Below are 27,701 nucleotides of genomic sequence, written 5' to 3' on the forward strand. Positions count from 1 at the left end.
CATTTGATAAAGATTCATCAAACTAGAGACACTTTAACTGAAGGTAAGCATTCCTGCACCAGAGTTGAACCTGTTTAGGAACAAAAAAACGGAGGTGGGTGTTTGTCTTATTATGTTTGAGCAACTTACCACATGCCTGAAAGGGCTGTCTGAAAAGTGTTCTTGTGAAAAAAGTTCAGAAAGTGAACATTTAATGATAGCGATTCTACTTATAAATGATACACATACAAACAACCCATTACACATTATACACATACAGGCCAAAACTGGAAGTAAAAAATACAGACTACATCTTTATAGCTGCAATTCTTTAGACTGATGAGTTAGTTTCAGCAATAAAACAGGTATACAGTGAACAGAATTTTCTTTTTTTCATGTGGGAGCCTTGAAACCTATTAATTGCTGGTAGGAACTGGTTTATCTTCTAAACACGAGTTTTTGTCAAATGAAAACATATACATCCTGTGCACATAATAAGACACTGAGCCACTTAGACAGCCCAGTCTGTCATTTTCGAAGCGTATCGTCTTTGACAAGTGTTAGAGCAAGGCGTGTGGAATGGGCTGCTAGGAAGTTAAGTTGTGTCATGTGTTACTCAAGACAGCTCTGGTCCTGTGGTCAGTGGTTTGAAGCCTAAATGTAAAAAAGGTCATGTTGACATAAGGCAATGCTTTTGTTGGTGGGTTGGAAGGTTGTGCTATATCCTAAAATGTTGACCTAGAGAAGAGGAACCTGATGGGTCACCAAGTAATACCTAACCATTTTTGCTTTTGCTTTTACATTTTGGACTGTATTTTGGACAAAATGTATTTCAAAAGAAGTGTTGTTTGACAGAGGTTGTGTTCTGGGCCAGACAATTTTCCTAAAAATATATAAACTTGTTGTACAAGTTATACTTTGTCAATAGATTTAAGGTTGTTTTGGTTCCATACAGAATCTTTTCCACAGAGGATTCTATATTGAAACCGAAAAGGTTTCAAATGTGATTTGTAAAATGGACAATTTTTTTGCTGCATTAACCTAGACTTCACTGTACATGATGTTGTGGATAAATTATGCTCTGTGGTTGAGGATGCTGTTAAAAAAAAAATGATAGAGAACTCCTGGTTAGGAATCAGTAAGAGCTGGGAAAAGTGACAGTAACTGGAGAGAGACAGAAAGAGAGAGAGACTTGAGGAAGAGACGCTGTTTAGAATTAGGAGCTAAACATGAGAGTGACAACTCTTAGGGAGTTTTTCCTAGCCACTGAAATTCAACACTACTGTTGTTTGCTCCTTGGGGTTTAAGGCCGGGTGTCTCTGTAAAGCACTTTGTGACAACTGCGGTTGTAAAAAGGGCTTTATAAATACATTTGTTTGATTGATTGAGTATGCCAGTGGAAGGCGGGGAAAGTAGGAGTTGATTTGTGACCACTATCCTTTGTCAAATAAATTTCAGGCATTCAGTTACAAGTTTGTCAGTCATTCTGCAAGCATGTCTTTGTTATCAGTAAAAACCCTACATAGAAAAAAGAACAGAAGAAATGTGAGGAACATTTTGGGTTTGATGTTCTGCAATTTTTTTTTTTTTACAAAAAGACCCAAAATGTGCAAAATGGAAAGTCAGTATTCATTCCCCATGTTAACAGGGTGGGAATATAATTGGGTGTGGCTGATCTTTCCTATTCACAGACTCCATGACAGGAAATCCTCTACATATAGATGTATCCTACTGAACCCTCCTGTGATGTTCAACTGTAAAGAACAGAAGTAATGTTCCTGGGTCCAATCTACCCAGTGCACATTTAACCATCTGAAAGTGGTTACAAATATATTTTTCTCCAGAAACATTATCTTTGGCTCAGTAAATATCAATTTAATCAAATGATACATTTTTTGCACATGGTGCTACTCTTACTGTTGACATTGAGCTTGAAGACTTGGCACGTCTTTCTCTTTTTTCCTCCAGCATTAACCTAGGAAGATGATGATTACTTAGTTTGAACAGTATAGAAGTATGTCTTTTTGTGCATCTTCATTCCTTGACTCACACATACACACACACACACGCACGCACACACGTGCGCACACACACTTACATACACACACACACACACTGGGACACTGGTGGGGTCTGTGTGTCCCCGTCCTGGATCCTCCACACCACAGCTACAGAGGCTGGGGTTCTTGGCATGTGCTGGCTTCTCTCAGTGTGGGGTGTCACAAGAGTCAGAAAGTGCGGGAAGAAGTGTACTCGGAGTCCAGGATCAATTTCAGTGTGTGTGTGTGTGTTTGTCTATCTCTGTCTGTCTGTGTGTGTGTGCGTTGGGAGGGAGGGATTAGGCAATCACACTGTCTCATTTGAAAAGACAGAAAATCTGTTTTGGTCTCTTTAACCTTACTCTTTAACCTCCATTCTCATTGCCTTGTCCAATTATTTGTAATTTTTTTTATCTGTTTTTTTAAGCTTTGAAACGGGTCATTTGACCCACGACATTAAAAGGAGGATTAAACTTTCTTGCTACTTTTCCACTTTTTTGGAGTACAGGAAGTAAAATGTGTCCTTCAAGAAACACCCACAAGAGGTCTCTTTGCATCAGAATACCAACACACTTATTTGTGAGACAGCGGCAGAATACAGTTTACGGTCAATGATATCTGTCAACCTTGCATGCAGGACCACACATGGTCCAGACATCGCGGAGATGAGTAATGTCGGAAAAACAAGTGTATCCTAGTTTTCTTTTACACCCAAACATGTCAAGATATTATATAAAAACTTAATAACCTCAAACTACATCTAATCTGCATTATATTTTTTGTAACTTTTCATGTGACTTCTATATAGCCTAAAATTACAGATTTATTTTTAAAGAGAGATCGCGAGACAAACGAAGATGAGAGTTGAAAAGACCATCAGATTAGGGTATGTACTATCACTAAAATCATTAGGCTATATACGCCATATATAGAGTTTAAAAAAAAGTTACTAACAATATAAGTATATAAACGTTAAGATGCAGCATCAGAGCCTAACACAGCTGAAGGAAGTCGAGGGAGATTAACTATTTCGTTTTTAATGCAAGTCAATATTAACAAGCATAACATAGCATAACAAAAATAGACAAAAATTATATTGACTGCGATTAATTATAAAGCTGATGGGTGATTTCATATTTCTTTTTAAATAACATGTTAATAGTTCTAGGTTATGTTAAGAATAAATATATTGCTTGCATATTTTGGTTGATATTAATTAGGGAGGACATTGTAGCGTGCATTAGCTGATCAAGTGGACATGGACAACAGGGCAAATTTAACACCATAATAGTTGTCTTTTTCAAGTGCGTAGCCACTGTATATAAAGTATTTCACAGAGGTGTCCGGTTGAGTGGGGTACCATCTTAGCCTAATAGTGACTGAACCAGTGAACAAGACAGGTTAAGATGTATCACACCATAGTCAAATTTTATCAAATAAAATGTATTTCCCCAACAACAAAATGTTGGGCAGTGAAAATGCTGAGTGGCTAGTAACATTGGAAAACCACTAGCCACAGTGGCTGGGGAGCAAAAAACTTAATGTCAATCGCTGATCAGCGCACCACAGCATCAGGAATCAAGGAGAGCAGAGGGTGAACACGAAAAGATGTTCTGATTTAATACATTTCTTTTTTATCTGGTAATCAACACTAAGTCCTGTGAACTGTAGGCAACTGAGTGTTGCATCGTTATCTGATTGGAGGAAATGCTGATCCACGTGCTGCAGTCAGAAAGATGTGATGTCTAAACGTTTATACTCCAGGAACGGGGTCGGTCTACACCTACACACCTGTCATTCCCATGTGATATAACTTTATCCAAATACTGTAGCCTACAGTTAGCTATAGAAGTCCCGCCTTCAGATTGGGCGTGCGTTACAGGGGCAGGTTTGATTATCCATTCCTCTTATCCAGAGATAGCCTAAGGTTAATTCCCTATTGTCCACGGCAGATCCTGATGCATGACAACTTTCACACACTATACAAATCCACGAAGTAGCATCTTACCCGATTTCCCCCGGACCCAGTGCGTTTGGAGAGCGTAACGTTCTAGGATTGGGCGGGGAGAAAACGCGCACAGATTTACCTGTAAAACTACGCCTGTAAAGTCAGATTTGATTGCCGCGGATCACATCGAATACCTTTGAGAAATTGTCTTGATAACAGTTTCGTGGCATAACTTTAGTCATATACTTTACGAACGTAATCATGAAGAAATCTGGATATTCAGGTAGGTGTACCATGTAAACTCACTCTCCATTGTTATTACTTTGATGTATCGTTTTTAGAACATTTAAATTGTTTTACGGCAGTTGCTGGAAATCTGTGCATCCACCATCCGCTTCAGTTATATAACTCTGTGTGTGTGTGGGGTGGGGTGGGGGGTGCTTGGGGGGGGGGGGGGGGGGGCGGTTGTGGGTAGTGGAAGTGCTCCAGATAGTTGAACAATAAGTATACATGTATGTTTACTGTTCTTTATGTTTGACACCATCCTCTCTGGCTGAGTAACTTAGATCCCACAGTGCACTATCCCAGGGAAATGGAACTGCGCTGCTAAGTGATATATCAGTGTGATTTCAACACAGCATATTGTTCTGTTTATGATCATGTGACAATAGATAGGCGGTTGTGATCATCAAGTTCACAGTGTTGTGAAATTCTCTTATCAAAGATCTACACATAAAGTGAAAAAGAGCAATATAAAAATGTTTAACAATACATTTCTGACCGTAGACAAAAAGATATTGTACCTGTCAAGAGTTAGGACGCTTACCCATTCATTTGTACAATAATTAACATGATCTTTGAAAACCTGTGTGGAATGGAAAATACTAGCTAAAAGGACCAATTAGTAAACTCACCTGACCTCTAAGCTTTTGGCATAGTGAGAGGGGCTTTTGAAGGTTTGGAGGTCACACAATGGCCAAAGACAGAAAAACCTAAAGAATAATATTCTGTTTACTTATGCCCAGAGTGTGGTGGTCATACTGAGACAATGGCGTTTCCATTTATTACAACACTGGTCATGGAAATGGTTGCATGGCCATAGATATACAGTACAAAGCATGCAAATAGGAATCAAGGCATTCAATGATAAAATGGGCTAAATAGTCTAAATAAGGACAAAAAATTGCTTTTTGAAGAGCATGGTAAATGGAAATAATTGTTCCAGCAGAAAAGCAGGGCACAAACAGGCAGATAACAGTGCAGGAGAACAATGGTGTGCAGAATGCCATGTTGGAACACACAACGGGTCATCACTGTTAAAAAGTGTTTCCCAATCCTGGTCCTGGGGACCTGAAGGGGTGCACGTTTTTGTTTTTCAAATGTTACCTAATGATAGGTTAATTACGTCAATCAACTGTGTACGTGGTAGGGCAACATTTGAAGCAGGTGTGTGAGTGCTAGAACAAAAACAAAAACGTGCACCCCTTTGGGTCCCCAGGACCAGGATTGGGAAATGCTGTTGTCAAGGATGGGCTGTTACTGAACATGCAACGCTATCAGCTAAAAATAAGACATGGCTCCGGTGGGCGATCACCACCACTTGGTAATTTAAGAGTTAGAAAACATTGCCGGGTCCAACAAATCCTGGTTCAATTAAATCTAGGAATTTTTGCATGAACATATCACTGTTCTGTTAATCTGGATCATGGATGAATTCCTACCATATCAGGTGGTCCCAGGCCTGTAACAAAGAGCTGAGGCTGAAAAAAAACAAGGAAGTGACTACTCTATATAATTTTATAACAATAGAAGAAGATCAGAATTTAACAGTACAGAAGAAAATATGTTTTAGATCAGAAGAAAGCAAATCTGCTACAAGAGGCAGATTGACACAAGTTCCAAAACCCGTATGAACATTGGTGCAGCTGCCTATCCACGATGGATGAAACTCAAGGAGCAAAATGGATTAAACTGCGACCATGCTGTGTAATTATGTAATTTTAGTACCCAATTAAAAGAATGGCATGTCAACTTATCTGGTCTGATGAAGACATATTCTTTAGATTATCTGAATAAAGTGAACAGATATCCTGTGGGGCTTTAAGAGTGGACTGACGTCACACCAGTGACAGCCGAGATTTCTGGGAAAATGATGCGGAAATACTTCCTGTTCTTGAAAGTTGCGTTTTTCAGTTTTAACTAAACTGTTTTCCCTCCTCTGCCCTGCATCAAGATGAGATTTAGCATGTCCTACAACAGTGTGTATTTGCTTTGTCAAAGGGTGTGAACGTCCTATTCCCAATGTACAGAACACATGTGACTCCATGGTCAACCTGAATCTTAAGGTTTGTCTGTATCTCATGATTGGCTAGATTGTTTCTGCTCTGGTCCAAAATGTCTGCAGGGCAAAATGAGTGTCAGTAAGTTGCAACACATGGTGGATAAGTTAGTTGCCCCCAAGGAGTTAAATGAGCTTTGGAGACAAGATGCTATATTCATCCATCCATCTAATGTACTCACCACATTGAAGTCATTCTCCATGTGTTGTATCCCTCCCCTCCTGACTATGTTGCACCTGACATGTGTGAATAGCTCTACAGACTGCATCCGGCATCATTTTCCAGCCATAATGGTGGCACACACTCCTTCCCTCCTAGAACCCATTCTGTTTGTTTTAACCGACAGCTTTCTTTCTCTGAGGCTGCATCCCAAATGGCACCCTATTCCCGATACAGTGCACAGCAATGGGATTTGGTAAAAAATGGTGCCCTATAAATGGAACAGGGCGCCATTTGAGGCACAGCCTTGGTCTCCACTGGCCACTAAGCCCTTGGCTCTGCTGTTCTATGCAGTGTACACAACGTGTTCCCATGGAATGCTGCCTTTTACAACAACTCCCTTACTATGCTCTTTGTGTGACAGCACTCTGCATTTCGCATCGAATCAGGCAGTGCATGTTGGGTCATGCCGCCGTTCGCTGCCCCCGTTTGTCTCATGCCGGATCGTGTACAGAGCTGTCGTCAAATTCTGGGCACATTTTTCAACGTTGGAGACAGGATATTGACTAATAATAATAACACCAGTGTGGTGATGTTTGGAGAGGCCCTCTTCATGAGCAGTTTCAGATGTTTGGAAAGGCCCTCTTCATGACCAGTCTCAGGTGTTTGGGGAGGCCCTCTTCATGACCAGTCTCAGGTGTTTGGAGATGCCCTCTTCAGGATCAGTCTCAGGTGTTTGGAGATGCCCTCTTCATGACCAGTCTCATGTGTTTGGAGAGGCCCTCTTCATGACCTGTCTCTGGAGACTAGACCTTGCCTAGTTGAACCCCTTATCCACTTGAAATTTGAATTCTGCTTTTAACCCAAACCCTTCAAATCAGTAAGGACACATTGGGCGCCGAATAGGAGTTAGGGCATGACTTGCTTAGGGACAGAATGATTTGGTTACTGTTCAGATTCTCTCATTTGGTACATATTCTCCCTAAAAAAAAAATATATATATATACAAATGTATCTTAAAAATCTGTATGGTCAACCGTGATGGATTTTCACAGTTTGGACTCTGGTACCAAATGACAATCTGCACAAAACTTGATAGACTGCATCTACAGGGAAATGTTGCTAAAGGTTAGAGTTTTCTCATTAGTACCCAATGATAACATGATTTTATCAATGAACATTCACATGGGCTTGGTCTGGCTTATGAATGGAAATGGGTCAAATATATTTTGTTTAGTTAAAACCTTTGTAAAACTTGTTGCAAAACACTGTCAAGATTAAACATATGCAAGAACTCTCATATTGACCACATCGCGGCGTTTTAACAGTCCAGTAGACTGTATCTCACTCTTTTTGATATTTGGCAAACATGCTCAGCGACATGAATCACACTATTTCACACAATATCTCATCTGCCACTGGCACGTTTATGACTAAGCTTGGGTAAAGACATCAGTTTCATTGTTGTAGCCAACAGTTGTCCTATTAGCGGTCACCCATATAAGCTAATTTTTTCATTCCAGACATTTCATGAATTCATATTTATTTTAGTGTGGGCGAGTTATCACAACGAATGCAATCACCAAAATGCCTGTAAGACGAGTAATGTGGTTGATGTGGATAGGCTTTGGTTTATCGTCCCAGCTTAAATACAGTACATACAATTACGAAGACTAGTGCTTCTCTCCCTGTCTCTAGTTTTGGGGGAAATCTCACCCCAATTCCCCCTGTGTGTGTGTGTGTGTATGTGTGTGTGCGTGAGAACGCAGTGTGTTTCGGAGTTCATCACAGTCTGTAATTATGGAGTTCACTTATTAACGCATGCCAGTGTCAGTATGTGAGAGTACAACCTGGGTAACATGATCTGAACCCATGTGTGGAGCTGCTCTCTGCCTTGTACACCACTCCCCACAGCCCAGAGGATCAATCAGTAACCTGCATATGGATAACTACTAAACAAAGGAGAGGTTTGGATGGACGGACACACACACACACACAAACACAGGCTTATTATTTAGAGCCCACAGCACTGTTTGATTGACTCATAACAGGGTATAGGACGGCCTGGTATGCGCTTTCAAGTCCAACCCCAAGTATACTACTACTTCAACTCTCTGACAAATTGTAAGCACTGGACTGCATTATGGCTTTCAACATTGTTTATATTCGCAGGCAGGCATTGATTTGCTGTGTGTAAAGGTATTGTTAGATGAAACTTGAAAGACAACCCATAAACTTTGTTGAGACACTAAATTTGCCCTGTCATCTTGTCAAGTATGCCTAGGATGTCCAAACCATCAATTTATGTGTGAGAGAGACCCTGCTGTAATGGACTGTAGGTGCTCTGTAACAGGGAGAGGGATGAGCTCACATGTTATGGACGTCTCTGGTGCTCTTCTGAGCGGCATAAGTTATCTTATGTCTCACACACACACACAAACACACTCCCACTCCCACTCGCATGCGTCCACACTTTAAATACTTTATTTGAGAACAAACACACTCACTACATTTTAGAAACATATAAAACAACGGCCATTGTATGAGGACAGTGAAAAGTGGGCTCACCCCATTTAGTAACTGGTTGATTGTTTAGTCGACAGACTGGCATAAAGTGCTTGTTTGATTTTCCCTGGTTTGCCGTGACAATAACAGATGTGATCTAAGGTTTATACTATATATACAAAATGCAATTTATCACTCTTCTGCAGACAGGTCCTTGGCAGAATTATAATATACAATTTCAGAGATCATTCTTCTACTCATCATTTCCACTTGAAAATTGCACTTCCTTCGGCATTAAGAGATGTAGAAAAATCTGGGGAATATCTTACAATATTTGTGAGGAGGAAAAGAGACCTAACCAGTTGGCGATGATATCTATGCACATTCTGTTGACCAAGATTATTTTAGTCCGTGGCCTAACCTTATTGGAGGGACGTACAGAGGAAGACACACACACAATAACACTCCTAATCCAACACACATAGGCATAATCTAGCTACACTGTGAACCCCTGAGCCCAAAAAATAGGACTTTTTCAAAATGGGAACATTGAAACACCACACACCTACACCCGCGCACACAAGCCCACGGTCTGGAGCCAGGCCAAGTGTCCGCTCTGTGTTTATCTGAGACTCCAGACACTGGAATGCAGCTGTGTGCTGATAGCCGGCTGTCAGGGGTGTGAAATGATACCAGGGGAGGGGATGGCCGAGAAAGTTAATCTTAGTGTCCCATGCACTACACACCTGTAGGTGCAGGCCCTGCAACCAAAAGGGCTTTCCCCTCTAGCTGCATCACAAACAGCCCAGTGCACAGAACCTTATGACACCCCCCACACACACACACACACACACACTCAAATAGAGTGTCTGCCTCCATTCAGTAACCAGATGCTATTGGAATATTCATAAGTCCAATTCATCCATGTGGGGTCTCTATCTGAAATGTGTTATCTGTGAACTCTGAAGCCATTTATGTATGTGGATGTATGATCTCCGGTTTAACGAGTATCTGTTCTGGGACAACTGTCTAATAATTCATCCCACCTGAATCATACACTATACTTAATACGTAATACACTATACTTAATACGTAATACACTATACTTAATACATTTTCTGACCTCCTCTGTTTGCCTTCATTGTACATTTATAATTGCCATTTGTACTGCATTTTCCTTCATTGCACATCTATACATTCCACTTGTAACATACACTATACTTAATGCTTGTACATTTCCTGCCTTCTTCTATTTGCACTTCTGGTTAAAAGCTAACTGCACTCTTGTCATTTGAGCCTATGTCTTTTTACAATTTTACAATGTGAAGTATACCTATTTGCCTATTTGATACAATGAGACCATTTGTGAACTTGTCAGTTCCTTAACTCATATTGCTGGCTTGCATATATTGCTTGTATTTTATCTTGATGAAGTCAGATTACTTTTTAATAGACTGTTAATACCTGCTTTGTTATTGGAATAGTGTTGCGCTGATCATATGTTGTATGCACATACAGTACAGTCCATATGTCTTTGGGCAGTGATTTAAGTTCTGTTGTTTTGGCTCTATACTCCAACACATTTTATTTTAAAATAAAGCTATAAGTGGTTAAAGAAGAGGTTAAGTTTCAGACTGTCAATTTGGAAGTATTTCCATCCATAAACCATAAACGGTTTAGGAATTACAGCCCCTCCCCCTGAAACAATAATTGGACAAATTAACAATGTTTAAAAAAATCATCATATTTAGTCCTTTGTTGCAAATACTTTGCCTTAATTACTGTCTTAAGTCTGTCACCCATAAACATCACAACATGCCCTGAAACACACTTTAGTTGCTTTAACAATGTTTGGGGTCAATGTCCTGGTGCAGAGTGAAGTGCTTTGGTTGTGACTGAGCAGGTAAGATGTTTCTCTGCACTTCAGAATGAATGCTATTGCTGCCGCTAGTAACGACATCATCAATTTAATGAGCCAGTTCTAGTGGCGGCCATACATTCCCAAAACATAAAACACCCTCTATCTTCATTCACTGATAAATTGGTATGTCGGTTTCTTTTTTCCCTTCCACAATAATTTTTTCTAGAACTCAGCAAGCTCTACCTGGTATTCTTTTAGGCCATCCTGTTTTTGAGGCTAAGTGTTTATTTAGATTACATCAATTGTTGTGATCACGATTTATTTTAAATAACATTAACATAAAATGTAATTACAGTTATTGAGTAGGTGTGTGAGTGACTGACTGTCTGCCCATTGTTAAATAGTGTAGTGGTTAGAGACATAGACTGCCATGTAGGCAACTGGTGTTTGATCCTTGCCAAGGACAGCACAAAGAATGCATTGGAATTTGTTCAGGATAGACAACAACTGGCTACAAGCTTCTGTACCTATGTTATAGTAAGCTTAAAACCAAACTCTTTATGGTTATATTGCGACTCTTTCTGGAGGATTTTCGAAGTACGCATCCATGCATGCTTTTTGGGGTAATATAGACCACAACCCCTTGCACAATGAGAGAGGAGCGGTTTCCATGATTCTGTCATCTTTTCACTTCAAAAAAGTCAGTTATCACCTATATTGATATTGTATCAATTTACTTCGCGAATGAAAGAAAAATGAATGTTGTTGTGCCATGTAATTAAATAGCTCTGGCAGTAAAGTTAAAGTTCAGTCCTGCTAGCAATTCCTCATTCTTATGACTGTTCCAAGTAGTAAGTTAGTTACTAGTAAGCCTATTACTGGCTAATAAGCTGTTAAAACGGCCAGTGGCAAAACCATACAGTTCATAGATTCTATTTGTAGTGGAAGTAAACTTAATAAGAAACGTTAGTCAATTTAACAGAATGCTCAATGGTGTCTAGCTAAATATTCAAACTTGGCGTGATGTTAATATGTGACAAAATGATCTAATGTTGAGTCGCAATTTTATGACGAGGTAGTATGTCCCAATCAGTCCCAATAATGGCATACTAGCTTACTATATACAAAACACTATGTTCTTCACCTTCATTCGCGAAGTACGTAATTGTAGTACATAGTATGTAGTATGCTATCTGAGATTCACATAGTGTAGTCGTTGGCTATTCAACATTTGGTTTCTAAGGCAAAGAACCAGCCATGAAGTGGCCAGTGTGAGATGTTTTCAGTTGCTTCCGAACTAAAATATTTTCTGTGATTCTGTTTGTGACTTACAGAACCAGGATCACAGCTCCACTCCAAAAAGCATTCAGCAAGGGAAATTATCTTTAGGCTTCAGTAGCAGTCAGAAAAGTTTCTGTGTCACCTCAGAATGCACAATTGCCATGTTCATTCTTTTACACTATAAAATGTAACATATGGTTGTCCAGTGACATGGGGGGTCCAGTGACATAGGTAGGTCCAGAGACATAGGGAAGTCCAGTGACATAGGTTGGTCCAGTGACATAGGTTGGTCCAGTGACATAGTTAGGGCCAGTGACATAGGGGGTCCAGTGACATAGGGAGGTCCAGTGACATAGGGAGGTCCAGTGACATAGCGTGGTCCAGTGACATAGTGTGGTCCAGTGACATAGAGTTGTCCAGTGACATGGGGATTCCAGTGACATAGGGAGGTCCAGTGATCTAGGCTGCTGCCTCCAGTGCACATGCACTGCTACAGTATGGGTTCAAATCCAAACCATTCATATTTCAGCATAACTCCCTTCTCTATCTTTCATCACTGTCTACATAAAATTAAGAAATAAATACCCCCCCAAAAATATGAGAAAGTATATACAGTAAGTAGAGCGCTGCATAGGGATTTGAGTGACATTTAGGAAGCTGGGTGAGTTGACTTCCTGATCTCTACCTGCCAAGACGGAAAGCCAATCCTTTTCTGTAACACTATGGGTCATTGTTTTATTCACTACTCTTACTTGCTGACTTTTCCACTGTTGAGCTTATAGAAACAAGCTTTAAAATGATGTTGCCACCAGGTTGCTTTACTGATACAGAATGATATGATAAATATATTTGGTTGTCTTTGTGTGAACTTTATCGGGACTAAACATAATGCATAATCCAACATGAAGTCAAGGCAGCTGTCTATGAAAGAAAAGCAAGTGATTAGGGTGCTAAAAGAAATGATGATCTCAGTTAGAACCATACCACAAAAGTTGGGCAGACAAATTACCAGAACTGTGAAAAACAACTGAAATTCATAACATCCTCCAGAATCCGGAGGTGAAAGAGTCACAATCTACCGTTCACTGAAGACTTCGGCAACAGAATTACAAAGGATGGACTGCAAGATGCAAACCTCTGATCAGCACCAAAAACAGAAATGCATGATTAGAATTTGTTAAAAAGTACAGAACGCATTCCAGAGTACAGCCTGTAGAGATTTAGGACAGCGTTTTAAGGACTGATAATACAAAGGTGAACTTTTATCATGCATGGCTGCCTCTGGAATGCATTCACTCATCTTTATTGTTCATGTAATGAATGATGGAAATACTGTACCAGAATTAATTCAGAAGCGTACAGAATCATCTTGGCTACCAGTGTACAAGAAAATGCCTCCAGACTCACTTGGTGGTGCTTCACAATGCAAAGAGGACAATGACCCAAAACCTACTGCCAACACAACAATGCAAGTAAATTATCAGGGGAAAAAGTGGAATGTTTTAGACTGGCCTAGTGAATCTCTTGATTTAAATCCAATTGCATCCAACATGCATTTCACTTGTGGATGAGGAGAAGGAAGTCAGAAACTCCCCACAACAAGCAACTGCGGAAAATGGCTACAATAAAGGCTTGGCAAAGCATCTTAAAGGATGACATTCTGCAGTCCACCCCTGGCAACACTGAACCAATTTCGTGTCACCATCTGCAAGAACTCAGTGCATTGTCAGTATGCTGTGACCAGGATTCAAAACGTGAATGATTTTTGAATCAGAAAAATATATATTTTTAAAGCTTTAAGCTATTCAAGATTAAAGTGACACTTTATTTTTACAAATGAATGTAACGTATTGTCAGGCTGTGTAACAACATATTATGTAATAACACCCACGCTTCGCCACAGTTTGTAATAAACAACTTGAACACAATATGTAATAAATGTCCCCGCATTTTGTAAAGAATTATTACATAATTATTACTTTTTCTGATGAAATATAATAATATAGTGCATTATGTAATAACCAACCAAAATGGTTGTCTTCATCTGTATGATTTTAACAATTAAGCTAAACTAAACTTCCCAAATATGAAATAAGACCCCTATGACCTCTGTGCCCCCCTTGGCCACATGGAAGCTTTTATTTCTGAGTTGACTATGGCAATGGTCTTTTGATAGGGCTCCCCAAAAAGACCATCAAAAAGCTTCAGCTTATTCAAAATGCAGCTGCTAGAGTTCTTACAGAGACCAAAAGATCAGACCAAATCACCCTAATTCTTAAGTCACTACACTAGGTTCCTGTCAGCCACAGACTTGAATACAAGGCAATGGTGCTTGGGGCTAAATTGGTGAGTGCCAAGGCTAAACTGAGTGAAGCAAGTCATGCTGCGCTTCTCTGGACCAGACTCCCTGTCTAAAGTAGCCTAAACCTCAAAAACCTTTGAATCAGGAGTCCCTTAAAAAATGTGAAACTTGTTTTAAACCAAAACATTTACTACACCACTATTTATGCATTGTTCATATAAATCAATTGTCTTTTCTTACAAATAGCCTGTTAATGTATCAATTGCCTCTTTCATAAACGGTCTTTTAATCTAAAGTTGTAAAGCACCTTGAATTGTCACTGTGTATGAAACATTTGCCAGAAATAAAGTTTTTGAATTGCCTTGGAAGAGGAAGAATGAGTTGTAATGTCTATCACTGGCCACTAGTTGAAAGGCATCTTGTTGAAAGGTTTGATTTTGAGTGTGACTAAAATGTTATTTCTCTGCACAGCATTGGATTTAGAGTTTAGCTCATTGAGAGTTTACTGTAGAGTAGCTCAAACCTTTATGCTAATAACCATGCGCTTGTTAGCACTGACAACACTCCCTATCCTAGCAGTTTTTGAAAATGTAATGGGAAAATGTTGTTTTCCTTCACTCTGTTGTATATCATAGGACAGTATTCATAGGAATTTCAATAGGAATTTCCATGTTTATTGGCTCATGTTGTTTTGGTAAGTTTTTTGGGTAAGGCCTGTTAGAATATTGGGCTATTAGGCCTACATACATTTACAATGTGATCATCAGGGTTGCCAACTCTTAAGCGCTGACTGTGAGACTCACAGAATTGAAACTTTTCACATGCTCTCATGCCACACACCCATTCTCTCACCCAGTGAGATGTACAAGTATGTATAATAGTCTAAATGTTCATCCAAAGTGTTGTTAACCACTACATTATTATACATATTCTTTGCCTAAATATACCGTAATTGGGCGTTGAGAGAATAAAAAACCTGAAAGAATTTACTGTTCCATATTGGTCTTTTGTTGTGCAACCACTTTTTGACAATTTTTCTGTATAATCAAAATGTGCATAATCCTTAAAGGCAGGGCTATGTGTGTATGTGTGTGTGTGTGTGTGTGCACGCATGTCCTGACATTTGTGTGTATACCAATACTGTGTTTGTGTCAGTAAAACACAGAGTGCCGTGCTGTTGAACCCTCAAGTACAGATTCTATTTAACTAAGGAATGCAGTGACACTAGATGTAGTTTTGGACAATGAAAGACAATTAGTTCAGGAGATTAGTAGTATATTTTCAAATGAATTTTGAATCAGTATAATTCATGCTAGAATGCATAAAATACAATTGTTGTTATGTTATAATGATTTTCATGATTGAAGATATCCAATTTGGGTGGTTATTACATAATGCACCATATTATTACCTTTTCAAAAAAAAATATCCAACTCCCACATTTTGTAATAATCACTACATTATGTAATAAAATATTACAAAATGAGAGGAATTGTGTTCAAGCTGTTTATTTTAAAAAATGCAGCAGATTATTACAAAATGCTGCTGTTATTTCATAATGAAGTGGAAATGTATTACATTTTGTCAAGTTATTACATAATGTGGTGTTATTACAAGCTGCAAAATGTGTTCGATATCAAAATATGCCATAGGATTTATAGATCCATCTACATGGTATAGATGGCATAGATTTATATACCCGATCAGCCATAACATTATGACTACTGACAGGTGAAGTGAATAACACTGATAATCTCGTCATCATGGCATCTGTCAGTGGTTGGGATATATTAAGCAGCAAGTGAACATTCTGTCCTCAAAGTTGATGTTAGAAGTAGGAAAAATGGGCAAGCATAAGGATCTGAACGACTTTGACAAGGGCCAAATTGTGATGGCTAGACGACTGGGTCAGAGCATCTCCCTTACCTGCAGCCCTTGTGTGGTGTTCCCAGTCTGCTGTGGTCAGTACTTATCAAAAGTACATGGGTCAAGGCTCATTGATGCACATGAGGAGTGAAGGCTGGCCTGTGTGGTCTGATCCAACAAATGAGCTACTGTAGATCAAATTGCTGAAAAAGTTAAAGCTGGTACTGATAGAAAGATGTCAGAACACACAGTGCATCACAGTTTGTTGTATGGGGCTGCATAGCCGCACACCAGTCAGGGTGCCCATGCAGACCCGGTCCACTGCCGAAAGCACCTACAATGTGAGCATCAGAAATGGACCAATGAGCAATGGAAGAAGGTGGACTGGTCTGATGAATCATGTTTTATTTTACATCACATGGATGGCTGGGTATGTGTGCGTTGCTTACCTGGAGAACTCATGGCACCAGGATGCACTATGGGAAGAAGGCGAGCCGGTGGAGGCAGTGTGATGCTTTGGGCAATGTTCTGCTGGGAAACCTCCTGACATTCATCTGGATGTTACTTTGACACATACCACATACCTAAGCATTGTTGCAGATCATGCGCAGCCTTTCATGGCAACGGTATTCCCTGCTGGCATTGGCCTCTTTCAACAGGATAATACACCCTGCCACAAAGCAAAAATGGTTCAGGAATCTTGGATTTAAAACATGTAACATCATCTGAAGACCCTCTTAAGTTTCTGAAAACACCTGACAAACTTAAATTCCGTGAGTGCAATCGCTTCTCAACATCAATGTATCAACGCTCATCTGGCCTAAGTAATATTTCCATTGATCTGAGCACGGTGAAGTTCAGGGTCGTGGGCAGTACTATTTACAGACCAGTCAGTACAATTCCGTCTGTGCTGTTATTAGTTACTCAAGATAGGAGACATCAAGGTAAAGACCTAGTCTGGACTGAGTGTGCTGTGATAACCCCATTGAAAAATGACTGTCTCTCCATTCATTTCCCACTGATCGTCAGTTGCCAGCCTTTCTTTAACAGCCCAGTTGTGAAACTGTGTGTAAACTGTGGGCTGTTTGCAGCATACTCTGAACATGTGTAATGACAGTGATAACAACACAATGGGCCAGATGGATGAGCTGGTGGTGGTGGTGTTCTGCTCCACTCTAACCTCCTGCTCAAACAGTGACTAGCCTACTTTACAAATATGAGGTGTGTGTGTGTGTGTGTGTATGTGTGCATGCAAGTGGTTTGCACAGGGGCCACAGGGTTTAAAGGGCAGGCCTGGGACACTCAGCCGCTCCTCTTGTTTGCTCTCTTCAGTCAATCGGAACAAATGACAAATCATTTCACAAGTTTGGCTAAGCTTGCACTTCAGATCCCTCAATCACACTACACGGCACACAGATTGCTTTGAAGCATGGACGTCCAGGCACTTTCATTCACACTTAACAGACATAAAGAAAGTACCAAGCACATTTTTATCTTAATGTACACATTCTCATTTACACCAACAACATGGGGAATAAGGACAGATGAGGAGATAAGACATGAATAAGCCAATTGGAATTTGGGGATGACTTGGAGGCCATTATGGTACAAGGGCCAATAACACCTTTTGCCCAGGACTATACACACGGAAGGAAATCCAAATCCAACTGACACCCAAACACAAGTTGCTTGCACCTGTGCACAGTAACTGATGAATAAAAGTGATTATTTACCCACTGTTGGGTAACAGTTGTGTTGTCGGATAAACGATAAGCAGGCTGCATTCTGTCCAATCATGAGTCTGCTTTGCGTTTTATACTACTACCTCCTCCCACGGATCCTATACTAGGCATTGTGACACCAGAAACCTGACGCAGCACATGTGGAACAGTTTATCACATAGAAATGTGTGAGAGGTTTTTCATGACAGATTTCCTGTAAATATGGCCACACACTGCCTGTGGCAGTACCGCATACCTGTTCAGTCTTGTTCAAGGCTTATCAACAACACACGCACACACACATACACACACACACATACATACATATTCTTTGTTCCAACAGCAGTGTGGTATATTTTCCATTCAGGCATTACATGACATTTTTTTGATTGGCTAAACGTTTTTTATATGCTGCTAGTGTACCTGTCATCAATGAATCAGATTTAGATCAGATTAGATTCAACTTTATTGCCATTGAACAGTACGAGTACAGAACAAGGAAATGCTGTTAGCATCTAACCAGAATTCTAAATGAGCAATGAAGGCAACTAGGGGAGGGCATGTATTAAGTACATGTATGTGTAAGTACAAATGACAATTCTGACTGCAAGTTAGATGTGTAAGTTAGTCTGTGCAACTGAAATGAAGGGACAGCAGCAATGAGGTTCCTGAGGTAGACAAGTAGTACAAGGAAGTAGTGTAACAAGGTCCCTGAGAGGCAGTGCTAAGCGGTGGGCAGGTGGGTATGGTTAGTGATGGGTCACAGAGTTCAGTAGGGTTACAGTAGATTGGAAGAAATTGTTCCTGAGCCTGCTGGTGCAGGAACGAAGAGACCTGTACTGCCTGCCTGAGGGTTGGTGGGCAAACAGTTTGTGGTGTGGGTGTGAAGGGTCTCTGATGATTCTGCTTGCCCTACACATATACCGCTTGCGCTGGAGGTCTACGATGGCCGGATGCTGGGCAATAAAATGCTAATTAATTACGTAAAAATCATACAATGTGATTTTTTTTTCACTCACAGTTGAAGAGTACCTAGGATAAAAATTACAGACTTCTACATGCTTTGTAAGTGGGAAAACCTGCTAAATCGGCAGTGTATCAAATACTTGTTCTCCCCACTGTAGGTCCCAGGTCAGATGTGGGTATTTAGTAGATACATAGGTGAACATCCATCATTGACTCACACTTGATAAGTTCATTGACAATATTGTCAATGGTTGTCTGGTTGTTAAATCATTAGAAATCCCAGTCCTGCATGACTCAACTTTATTTTGATTCAAACTACTTTGCTCTGAAGCTTCCTGCCAAGTCACAGCTTAGACAGGAATGATGAAAATCCAATGTAAATAATTAATCGCCTTTACTGTGCAACAGCAACATTGAACGATGAGTTAGTCTATGGGGGAGTTCCAAAAGGCACCTTCTCCCTCTATACTCAACTACATTGAGTATTAAGTAATGGTCTACATTTGACACAACCTATATAGTTCTGAGGTTAAGGAGAAAAGTGAATAAACAAGAAGCTGAGGCAGGGATTTTCAAAATGGGGTCTGTGGTGGTCTGCAAGGGGACCACTCTGGGTTTCACTCAATCTTCCAGTGGGCCCCTAAAATAATAACTATTATATCTGGTGGCAAGTAGGCAGGCTCCCAACCAAAACTTACATGGCGTCCCAAAAGGCACCCAGAACGACTTGATGTATGTAGAATCTAACCCAAGGATAATGGAGTATTCCTTTCAGAATCATCCACTTACTGGTTGATGACTAATTACTTCCTTCACTTCCCAGTAACCTAGCTCCACTCTGAACTGCTGACATGGCGTAACCACTTGTCACTGTTTGCTTATCAGGGCCAGGATTGAATGGCAGTAATTTCACCTCTGCTAGGAACATTCTGCAGAGGTGTTTGCTTTTGGGACTTTGTAAACTATGCCTGTTGTCTATCCCTGTTCGCTTTTTCCCCTTTTTCTTTTTACAGAACCTCCCCATCTCCTCTCCTGCTAGCTACTTCATTCAGTAAGGTGGTCTTTCTTCTACTGGGTTGTGTGGTTGCCCCACCTGGCCGCGATCTGATTCATTCAGTTACTGCAAGTTGCTCTGGGGAGAGGGATGCACCGATCTCTGTTATATCAGGCTAGAATCATAAATAAATCTTACTTTTCTTCTAAACCAATCTTACTCTTCCTCAATCAAGAAGACTATGACTACCTCAAGACAGCAATGTATCTCACCTTACCTACACAAAATGTTTGGTCAAGCCAATATTGATTGAGCATTCCCAAGTACTCTGGTTGAGGCTGACGGATATATACTTAAAAGGGCAAATATCTGGAAGAAGTAAGGTCATGTAGATACAATTTCTCCTCAACGCAGATCAAACAACATTAACAAAGATTCTGATTGTTGTTCTACCTGCACAGAGGGATGAGACAAGGCTGTGTATTGTCACCATTACTTTTCACTTTAGCCATTTCACATAGCAACACATTTCTACAAAACTAAAACACTCAAAATAAAAAGCCTGACATTCAACTCTACATAATTGTTTTGTACCTTTGACTACAGTTGGAGTAAGAGTTAAGCCTGTTTGTGTACAGACCCCCCACTTGAGGAATTAAATGACCAAGCAATACTTGAAATACGTGAAAGGTTGAGATGGGTAAGACAGGTGATGGGGAGATTGTGTTGAAAGGTAGAGATAGGTGAGACAGGTGATGAGGAGGGCGTGGTGAAAGGTAGAGATGGGTGAGACAGGTGATGAGGAGATCATGGTGAAAGGTAGAGATGGGTGAGACAGGTGATTGTGTTGAAAGGTAGAGATGGGTGAGACAGGTGATGAGGAGATCATGGTGAAAAGTAGAGATGGGTGAGACAGGTGATGAGGAGATCGTGGTGAAAAGTAGAGATGGGTGAGACAAGTGATGAGAAGATCGTGGTGAAAAGTAGAGATCAATCAAATCAATCAAAATTTATTTATAAAGCGCTTTTTACAACAGCAGTTGTCACAAAGTGCTTTACAGAGACACCCGGCCTTAAACCCCAAGGAGCAAACAACAGTAGTGTTGAATTTCAGTGGCTAGGAAAAACTCCCTAAGAAGGTCGAATTTTAGGAAGAAACCTAGAGAGGACCCAGGCTCAGAGGGGTGACCAGTCCTCTTCTGGCTGTGCCGGGTGAGATATTAAGAGTCCAATTGGAATAATAAATAAATTTCTCTTGGCTAAATCCAGAGTATATTTGATTTTAGACTAGGTCAGAAGTATGACCAGGTGGACAAGGACAGGAACAGCAACGGTCCCCCCAAACCAGGTAATCCGCAGGTGTGGACCAGGACCTCATCTCCTTCTAAATTTAAAATTGGAGGAAACTGAGAAAAGTTAGTAGTACATCCCTCATGTCCCCCAGCACAATAATATAGCAGCGTAACACCTTGGAAACTGAGACGGGGGGGTCCGGTGACACTGTGGCCCTACCCGGGGGAGGCCCCGGACAGGGCCCAACAGGCAGGAAATCAATCCAACCACATTGCCAGGCATCAACCAAAGGGACACCCACCAACCGCAACCCCCCTGAATGAGGGCCGAGTATTGCTAGTAGCGTACAGCCCAACTGCACAAGTGCGCAATAGAGAATCAACAACAAGCCAGTGACTCTTCCCCCGAAGGGCATTGGAGGGAGGGCATCCCAGTGGCGACGAGAGCCCACCTGGCAAGACAGCAAGGGTGGACAGTATCAAGCCTACTGGTCACCTTCACGCCCCCGGGCCAGGCTACACCTAATTATAAACCGTGCTGTAGAGATGAGTTTTTAGTAGACACTTGAAAGTTTGCACTGAGTTTGCATTTCTAACCTTAATTGGCAGATCATTCCACAGGAGTGGAGCTCTATGAGAAAAGGCCCTGCCGCCAATTGTTTGTTTAGAAATTCTAGGTACAATTAAAAGGCCTGCGTCTTGCGATCTAAGGTTACGTGTAGGTATATATGGCTGGATCATTTCAGCAAGGTAAGTAGGAGCAAGTCCATGTATTGATTTATAGGTTAACAGTAAAACCTTAAAATCAGCCCTAACCCTAACAGGCAGCCAATGTAAGGATGCCAGGACAGGAGTAATGTGTTCAAATTTTTTTGTTCTAGTTAGGATTCTAGCAGCTGTGTGCAGCACTAATTGAAGTTTATTTATTAATTTGTCTGGATAACCAGAGATAAGAGCATTGCAGTAATCTAATCTAGAAGTAACGAAAGCATGGATTAATTTTTCTGCATCAGTTTTTGATAGGAAGTTTCTAATTTTTGCGATGTTTCGAAGATGAAAATAAGCAACTCTTGAGACATATTTTATATGTTCTTCAAAGGAGAGGTCAGGGTCAAGGGTAACGCCAAGGTTTTTTACAGTTTTTTGGGATACGACCATGCAGCCGTCGAGGTTCACAGTGAGATCTGCTAACAACGCTATTTGTTTTTTGGGTCCTAAAAGGAGCATTTCTGTTTTATTTGAGTTTAAGAGCAAGAAATTCTCTGTCATCCACTTCCTAATATCTGAAACGCATGCTTCCAAAATAGCTAATTTAGGGGCTTCTCCATGCTTCATTGAAATATATAACTGTGTGTCATCAGCATAACAGTGAAAGTTAATATTGTGATTTCGGATTACATCGCCCAGAGGGAGCATGTATAGTGAGAAAAGTAATGGGCCCAGAACCGAGCCTTGAGGAACTCCAAAGCATACCTTTGACTTGTCAGAGGATATGCCATCCACACTAACGAACTGATATCTTTCAGATAAATAAGATTTAAACCAGGCTAGAACATCTCCACGTAGCCCAATATTGGTTTCCAGTCTCTCTAAGAGAAGGGAGTGATCAATAGTGTCAAAAGCAGCACTAAGATCAAGAAGCAACAGGACGGATGCGGAACCTTTGTCTGAGGCCATTAGAAGGTCATTTGTTACCTTCACGAGTGCAGTCTCAGTACTATGATGGGATCTAAAACCAGACTGGAATATTTCATAAATGTTTTTTGTCTTTAGGAAGGCATTCAGTTGTTGGGAAACACATTTTTCTAAGATTTTTGAGAGGAACGGGAGGTTCGATATTGGCCTATAATTGTTTAATATGTCGGGATCTAGATTAGATTTTTTTAGAAGAGGCTTAATTTCCGCAATTTTTAGTGAGTTTGGTACGCATCCGGAGGAAAGGGAGCAATTTATTATGTTCAGCATTGGCTGACCTAGCACAGGAAATAACTCCTTAAGTAATTTTGTAGGAATCGGGTCTAGCTGAGAGTTTGTGGGTTTAGAACTCATTACAAATTTTGTAAATGTGTCGAGCGATACGGTATCAAAAAACTCAAGTGTCCCCATTGACACCTGATCAGGGAGGCTCCGGAAATTTTCCGGACAACCGAGATTTTTAGGACCATAACTATTTAGGGATTCAGTTATTTGTTTTCTAATGGTGACGATCTTTTCATCAAAGTAGTTCATGTATTCATTACAACTAAAGTGAAGACCCACTTCACATGCTAAGCTTTGCTTTTTTGTTAACTTTGCAACTGTATCAAAGAGAAATTTTGGATTGTTTTTGTTCGCCTCAATCAGGTTGGAGAAATAAGCTGATCGAGCAGACGTGAGTGATTTTCGGTATTGTACTGTACTGTCTATCCAGGCTAGTCTAAATACTTCCAACTTGGTGGAGCGCCACTTTCGCTCCAATTTTCTGGAGGCTTGCTTAAGTGCTCTAGTATTGTCGGTGTACCAAGGAGCAAGTTTCTTGTTGCGTATTTCTTTAGTTTTTAGTGGTGCAACTATGTCTAATGTATTTCGCAGTATTGAGTTTAGATCCTCGATTTGATCGTTTACAGATTTATTTACTCTGTCATTTAAGAGCGAACTAGTAAGAATATCAAGGAATTTATTTGTAATCCGAGAATTTATAGTACGGCTTTTGAAACTCATTGTTTGGGGGGCAAGTGAATTTCTTGTTTTAACGGTAAATGTAATAAGACAGTGATCCGATAATCCAGGATTTTGGGGGTAAATTATTAGATCTACAATATCTATTTCTCGTGACAGGACTAAATCTAAGGTATGATTGTGGCAATGTGTTGGACCTGAGACATGTTGGATGAAACCCATTGAGTCTATTATGGCTTGAAAGGCTTTTTGAAGAGGATCATGGGGGTTTTCCATATGGATATTGAAATCGCCCAAAATTAGAATACTATCTGCCATGACTACAAGGTTAGACAAGAATTCTGGAAACTCATTGAGGAACAATGTGTATGGCCCGGGGGGCCTATAAATAGTAGCTATGTAAAATGATTTATCGGCCTGGTTAACTTTCATGAGTAAAACTTCGAAAGAATGAAACTCTGTGATATGTTTGAGAGTAAGTTTATATTTACTGTCATAAATATTTGCGACACCCCCTCCTTTTCGGGATGCACGAGGGATATGATCACTAGTATAGCCAGGAGGAGAGGCCTCATTTAAGGCAGTGAATTCTTTAGGCTTTAGCCACGTTTCACATAAACCAATAGCATCTAGTTTATGATCAGAGATTAATTCATTTACCGCAACTGCCTTTGGAGCAAGAGATCTAATATTTAGGAGTCCCATTTTGAGATGCGAAGTGATACAATTATTTTTATTTTTGACCGAGGTGGAGAAAGGCTTTATCTTAATAAGGTTGTTTTTGTTAGCACTACCTTGTTTAACTTTTCTCAGCCTGGAACGAGTCACAGTGGCAATAGGTAAAGCTGTACTAACTACTCTGGCTATGCTATTGACAGACTCCACTATGCTAGCAGGCTGGCTAACAGCCTGCAGCCTGACCTGCACCCTATCTCATGTTAAAGCTATAGGAGTGAGACTCCTGTCAATGTTCCTAGACAAAAGAAGAGCACCACTCCAGCTAGGATGGAGTCCGTCGCTCCTCAGCAGATCAGGCCTGGCCCTATTTCTGGGAGAGTCCCAAAAAGAAGGCCAGTTATCTACAAACTCTACCTCCTGCGACGGGCAGAACTCCGTTTTCAGCCAGCGATTGAGTTGCGCAAGTCTGCTGTAGAGCTCGTCACCACCCCTAGCTGGGAGGGGGCCAGAGACAATTACTCGATGCCGACACATCTTTCTAGCTAATTTACACGCTGATGCTATGTTCTGCTTCGTAACCTCTGACTGTTTCATCCTAACATCGTTGGTGCCAACGTGGATAACAATATCTCTGTACTCTCTATACTTGCCAGTTTTAGACTTCGCTAGCACCAACCCCAGATTTGCGGCTACGTCGGTGGCTCTGCCCCCCGGTAAACAATGTACGATCGCCGGCTGATTCTTTAGTCTAATACTGCGTGTGATGGAATCGCCAATGACTAAAGTTTTCAGTTTTTCAAGTCCACCGGTAGAACATGCCTGCCGACCATTCCCCTCCGAAGACGGCTCGGGTCTTGACTCCGACTCCAGTGGGGAAAACCTGTTCAAAGTCTCAGTTGGTTTTAGCAACGATTCAGGTTTAACTGGTCGACGGCATTTCTTCCCAGTGACCAAGAGAAAGTTATTGCCCGGCTGCAGGAGCTGTGCCGGGGGGCTAACAAAACTATCGTTTCTACCTGGTGGCACTGACGCAGATTTTTCTATTTCTACACTAGCATAATCCTTGCCTGGCATTTGCGTCAGAAGCCGAGCCTCTAACTCTGCTATCTTTAACTTAAGACGAACATTCTCCTCCGTGTTGTTGCTACAACAATTACAGTGAAAAGGCATTGTAATGATACTTAGCCTCGGGTTTTCAGGGGTGAGTAGTTCTGTTAATTATGTCCAAAAAGAGTCCCGGTGTAGAAAAGTTGGGTAAGAGGTCAACAGATAAATATTGCGTTGGTAAAACTCTAAAATAGAATTTTGACCAATTAGTTTATATCGAGTAAATTCGAAAAAGTTTGGCAGGTAGCCAGGTAGGTAACAGCAGGCAGGGTACAGCACGTCAACAATCCCACAATGAGATGGGTGAGACAGGTGATGAGGAGATCATGGATCAAGGAGCAGCATATATACATTGAGCTGGGAGTGTTACCAGTGGACAATGTCTCTTTATTCTTCACTATTTAATGCCATTTAGATGGTGTGGGCAAATGGGAGACATTTTGGGTTTCCACTCTGAGGGACTTTAATAATTTAAAATATTTTTTGTTCTGATATCTGTCTTTTATTTTATTTTAATCGCTCCTTTTCTCAGAGTTGATGGTTGTATTCATGTTGTTATTTTATTTGTAAAAATAGATGCTTTTTCTTTACTTTTATTGATGTCAGCACTGATCATTCTTGACTCTTTTAATAAAAAAACTATATTTTATATAAAACACATCAAACAGACTGTAACAAATACTCTCTACCTCAACACAAGCGGGCACGTCTGAGCAAGCTAACAAGGCTGTACAAGTTCTAGGTTAAACTGCACTTTTGCCGATGTGACTCACTTCTTAGGCATCAAATATTTTAACAAAAGGCATTGTGAGTGACTTAATCAATCCATCAATAGAAATGTAATTTAATACATATGACCTCAGTATGGTGTTGGAATGAGAGCCTTTTCGGCTTTTGCTCGGCCTGCCAGGGTTCTGAACAGTTACTGAGCTCTTTCTTTCTGATGTCTGTCGGTCAGTCAGGCAGAGCCAGGCATTTCTTTCTGTGGTCACGGCACAAATGCCAGAAAAAATGACAGTCTGTGGGAACCAGTGGATGTTAGTTTTCCCCCTCATTTTTCTCGAACAGATGGACATTGAGGCAAATTCTCCTCCTTTTCTGTTACACACACACACACACTACCCCCTTACCCTTATTCTCCTTCTCTATTGGTCACATCTACTTGTGACTCATGCCTTATATTCTCCATTTCAGTGTGTAATCAGTAGCACACTGTCAAACCCCTTTAACCCTCCTTCCTTTCCCCACACCAAGCAGTCTGTGTCTTTAAATACATTGGTGACACTTCAGAGAGGAATCTACGGTCTGGTCATGGTGGTGGAGAACGCTTTGACAGGACATAACCCACAAATGAAGTGTCTTCATGAAAGGAGCTGGAACAGGACAGGGCAGTTGACTCAGTGACCACAGGCTGGAGTCATTTCATTGGATTATCACTGCAACAAAGTATCACAATGGCACATCTGTGTCAGACGTTTTTTTATACACGTAGGAATCAGACATATTCGTGGGGGACATAGAGCTCTATGGGTGGTGTTTTAAAAGAAACGCCACCTGTGTGTGGATGAGAGTTAAGTATGCCATCTGTGTGAGGATGAGAGTTAAGTATGCCATCTGTGTGAGGATGAGAGTTAAGTAAGCCATCTGTGTGAGGATGAGAGTTAAGTATGCCATCTGTTTGCGGATGCGAGTTTAGTATGCTACCTGTGAGAGGATGAGAGTTTAGTATGCTACCTGTGAGAGGATGGGGGCTTAGTTAAGGGTTAAATATAAGTTAGTAGCCATTGTGCCACTAGTTGACGGATTTCCAGTCATATTATTTTACAGACTATGAAAAATATCTAGACCAGAAGTGGATCTGGTGTGAGCTGTCTATATTCTGACCTGGATGCAGCTGTCATCTGTCTGGGTTATGAAGTGTATGTCTCTGTATGGTTTGAGTCTTTTTGAGTGGAATGTAGCTCCTCTGAACCACCATTATATCAATAATATAAATTTTATGAAGC

The 27,701-nt window shown here is 40.6% G+C and overlaps 1 protein-coding gene across 1 annotated transcript in view; it reads left to right on the forward strand.

The window, feature by feature from the left end:
* The first annotated feature begins 3,932 nt into the window (after positions 1-3,932).
* LOC105013131 (septin-9-like) overlaps positions 3,933-27,701 on the forward strand; it is a 100,042-nt gene continuing 76,273 nt past the window's right edge. Inside the window, exon 1 of the mRNA XM_010874441.4 lies at positions 3,933-4,249. Within this exon, the coding sequence (XP_010872743.1) occupies positions 4,228-4,249 (22 nt within the window). The 5' untranslated portion in view covers positions 3,933-4,227. The remainder of the gene's footprint in view (positions 4,250-27,701) is intronic.

Source organism: Esox lucius, chromosome 11, assembly GCF_011004845.1.
Source record: "Esox lucius isolate fEsoLuc1 chromosome 11, fEsoLuc1.pri, whole genome shotgun sequence".
Classification (NCBI taxonomy): Eukaryota; Metazoa; Chordata; class Actinopteri; order Esociformes; family Esocidae; genus Esox; species Esox lucius.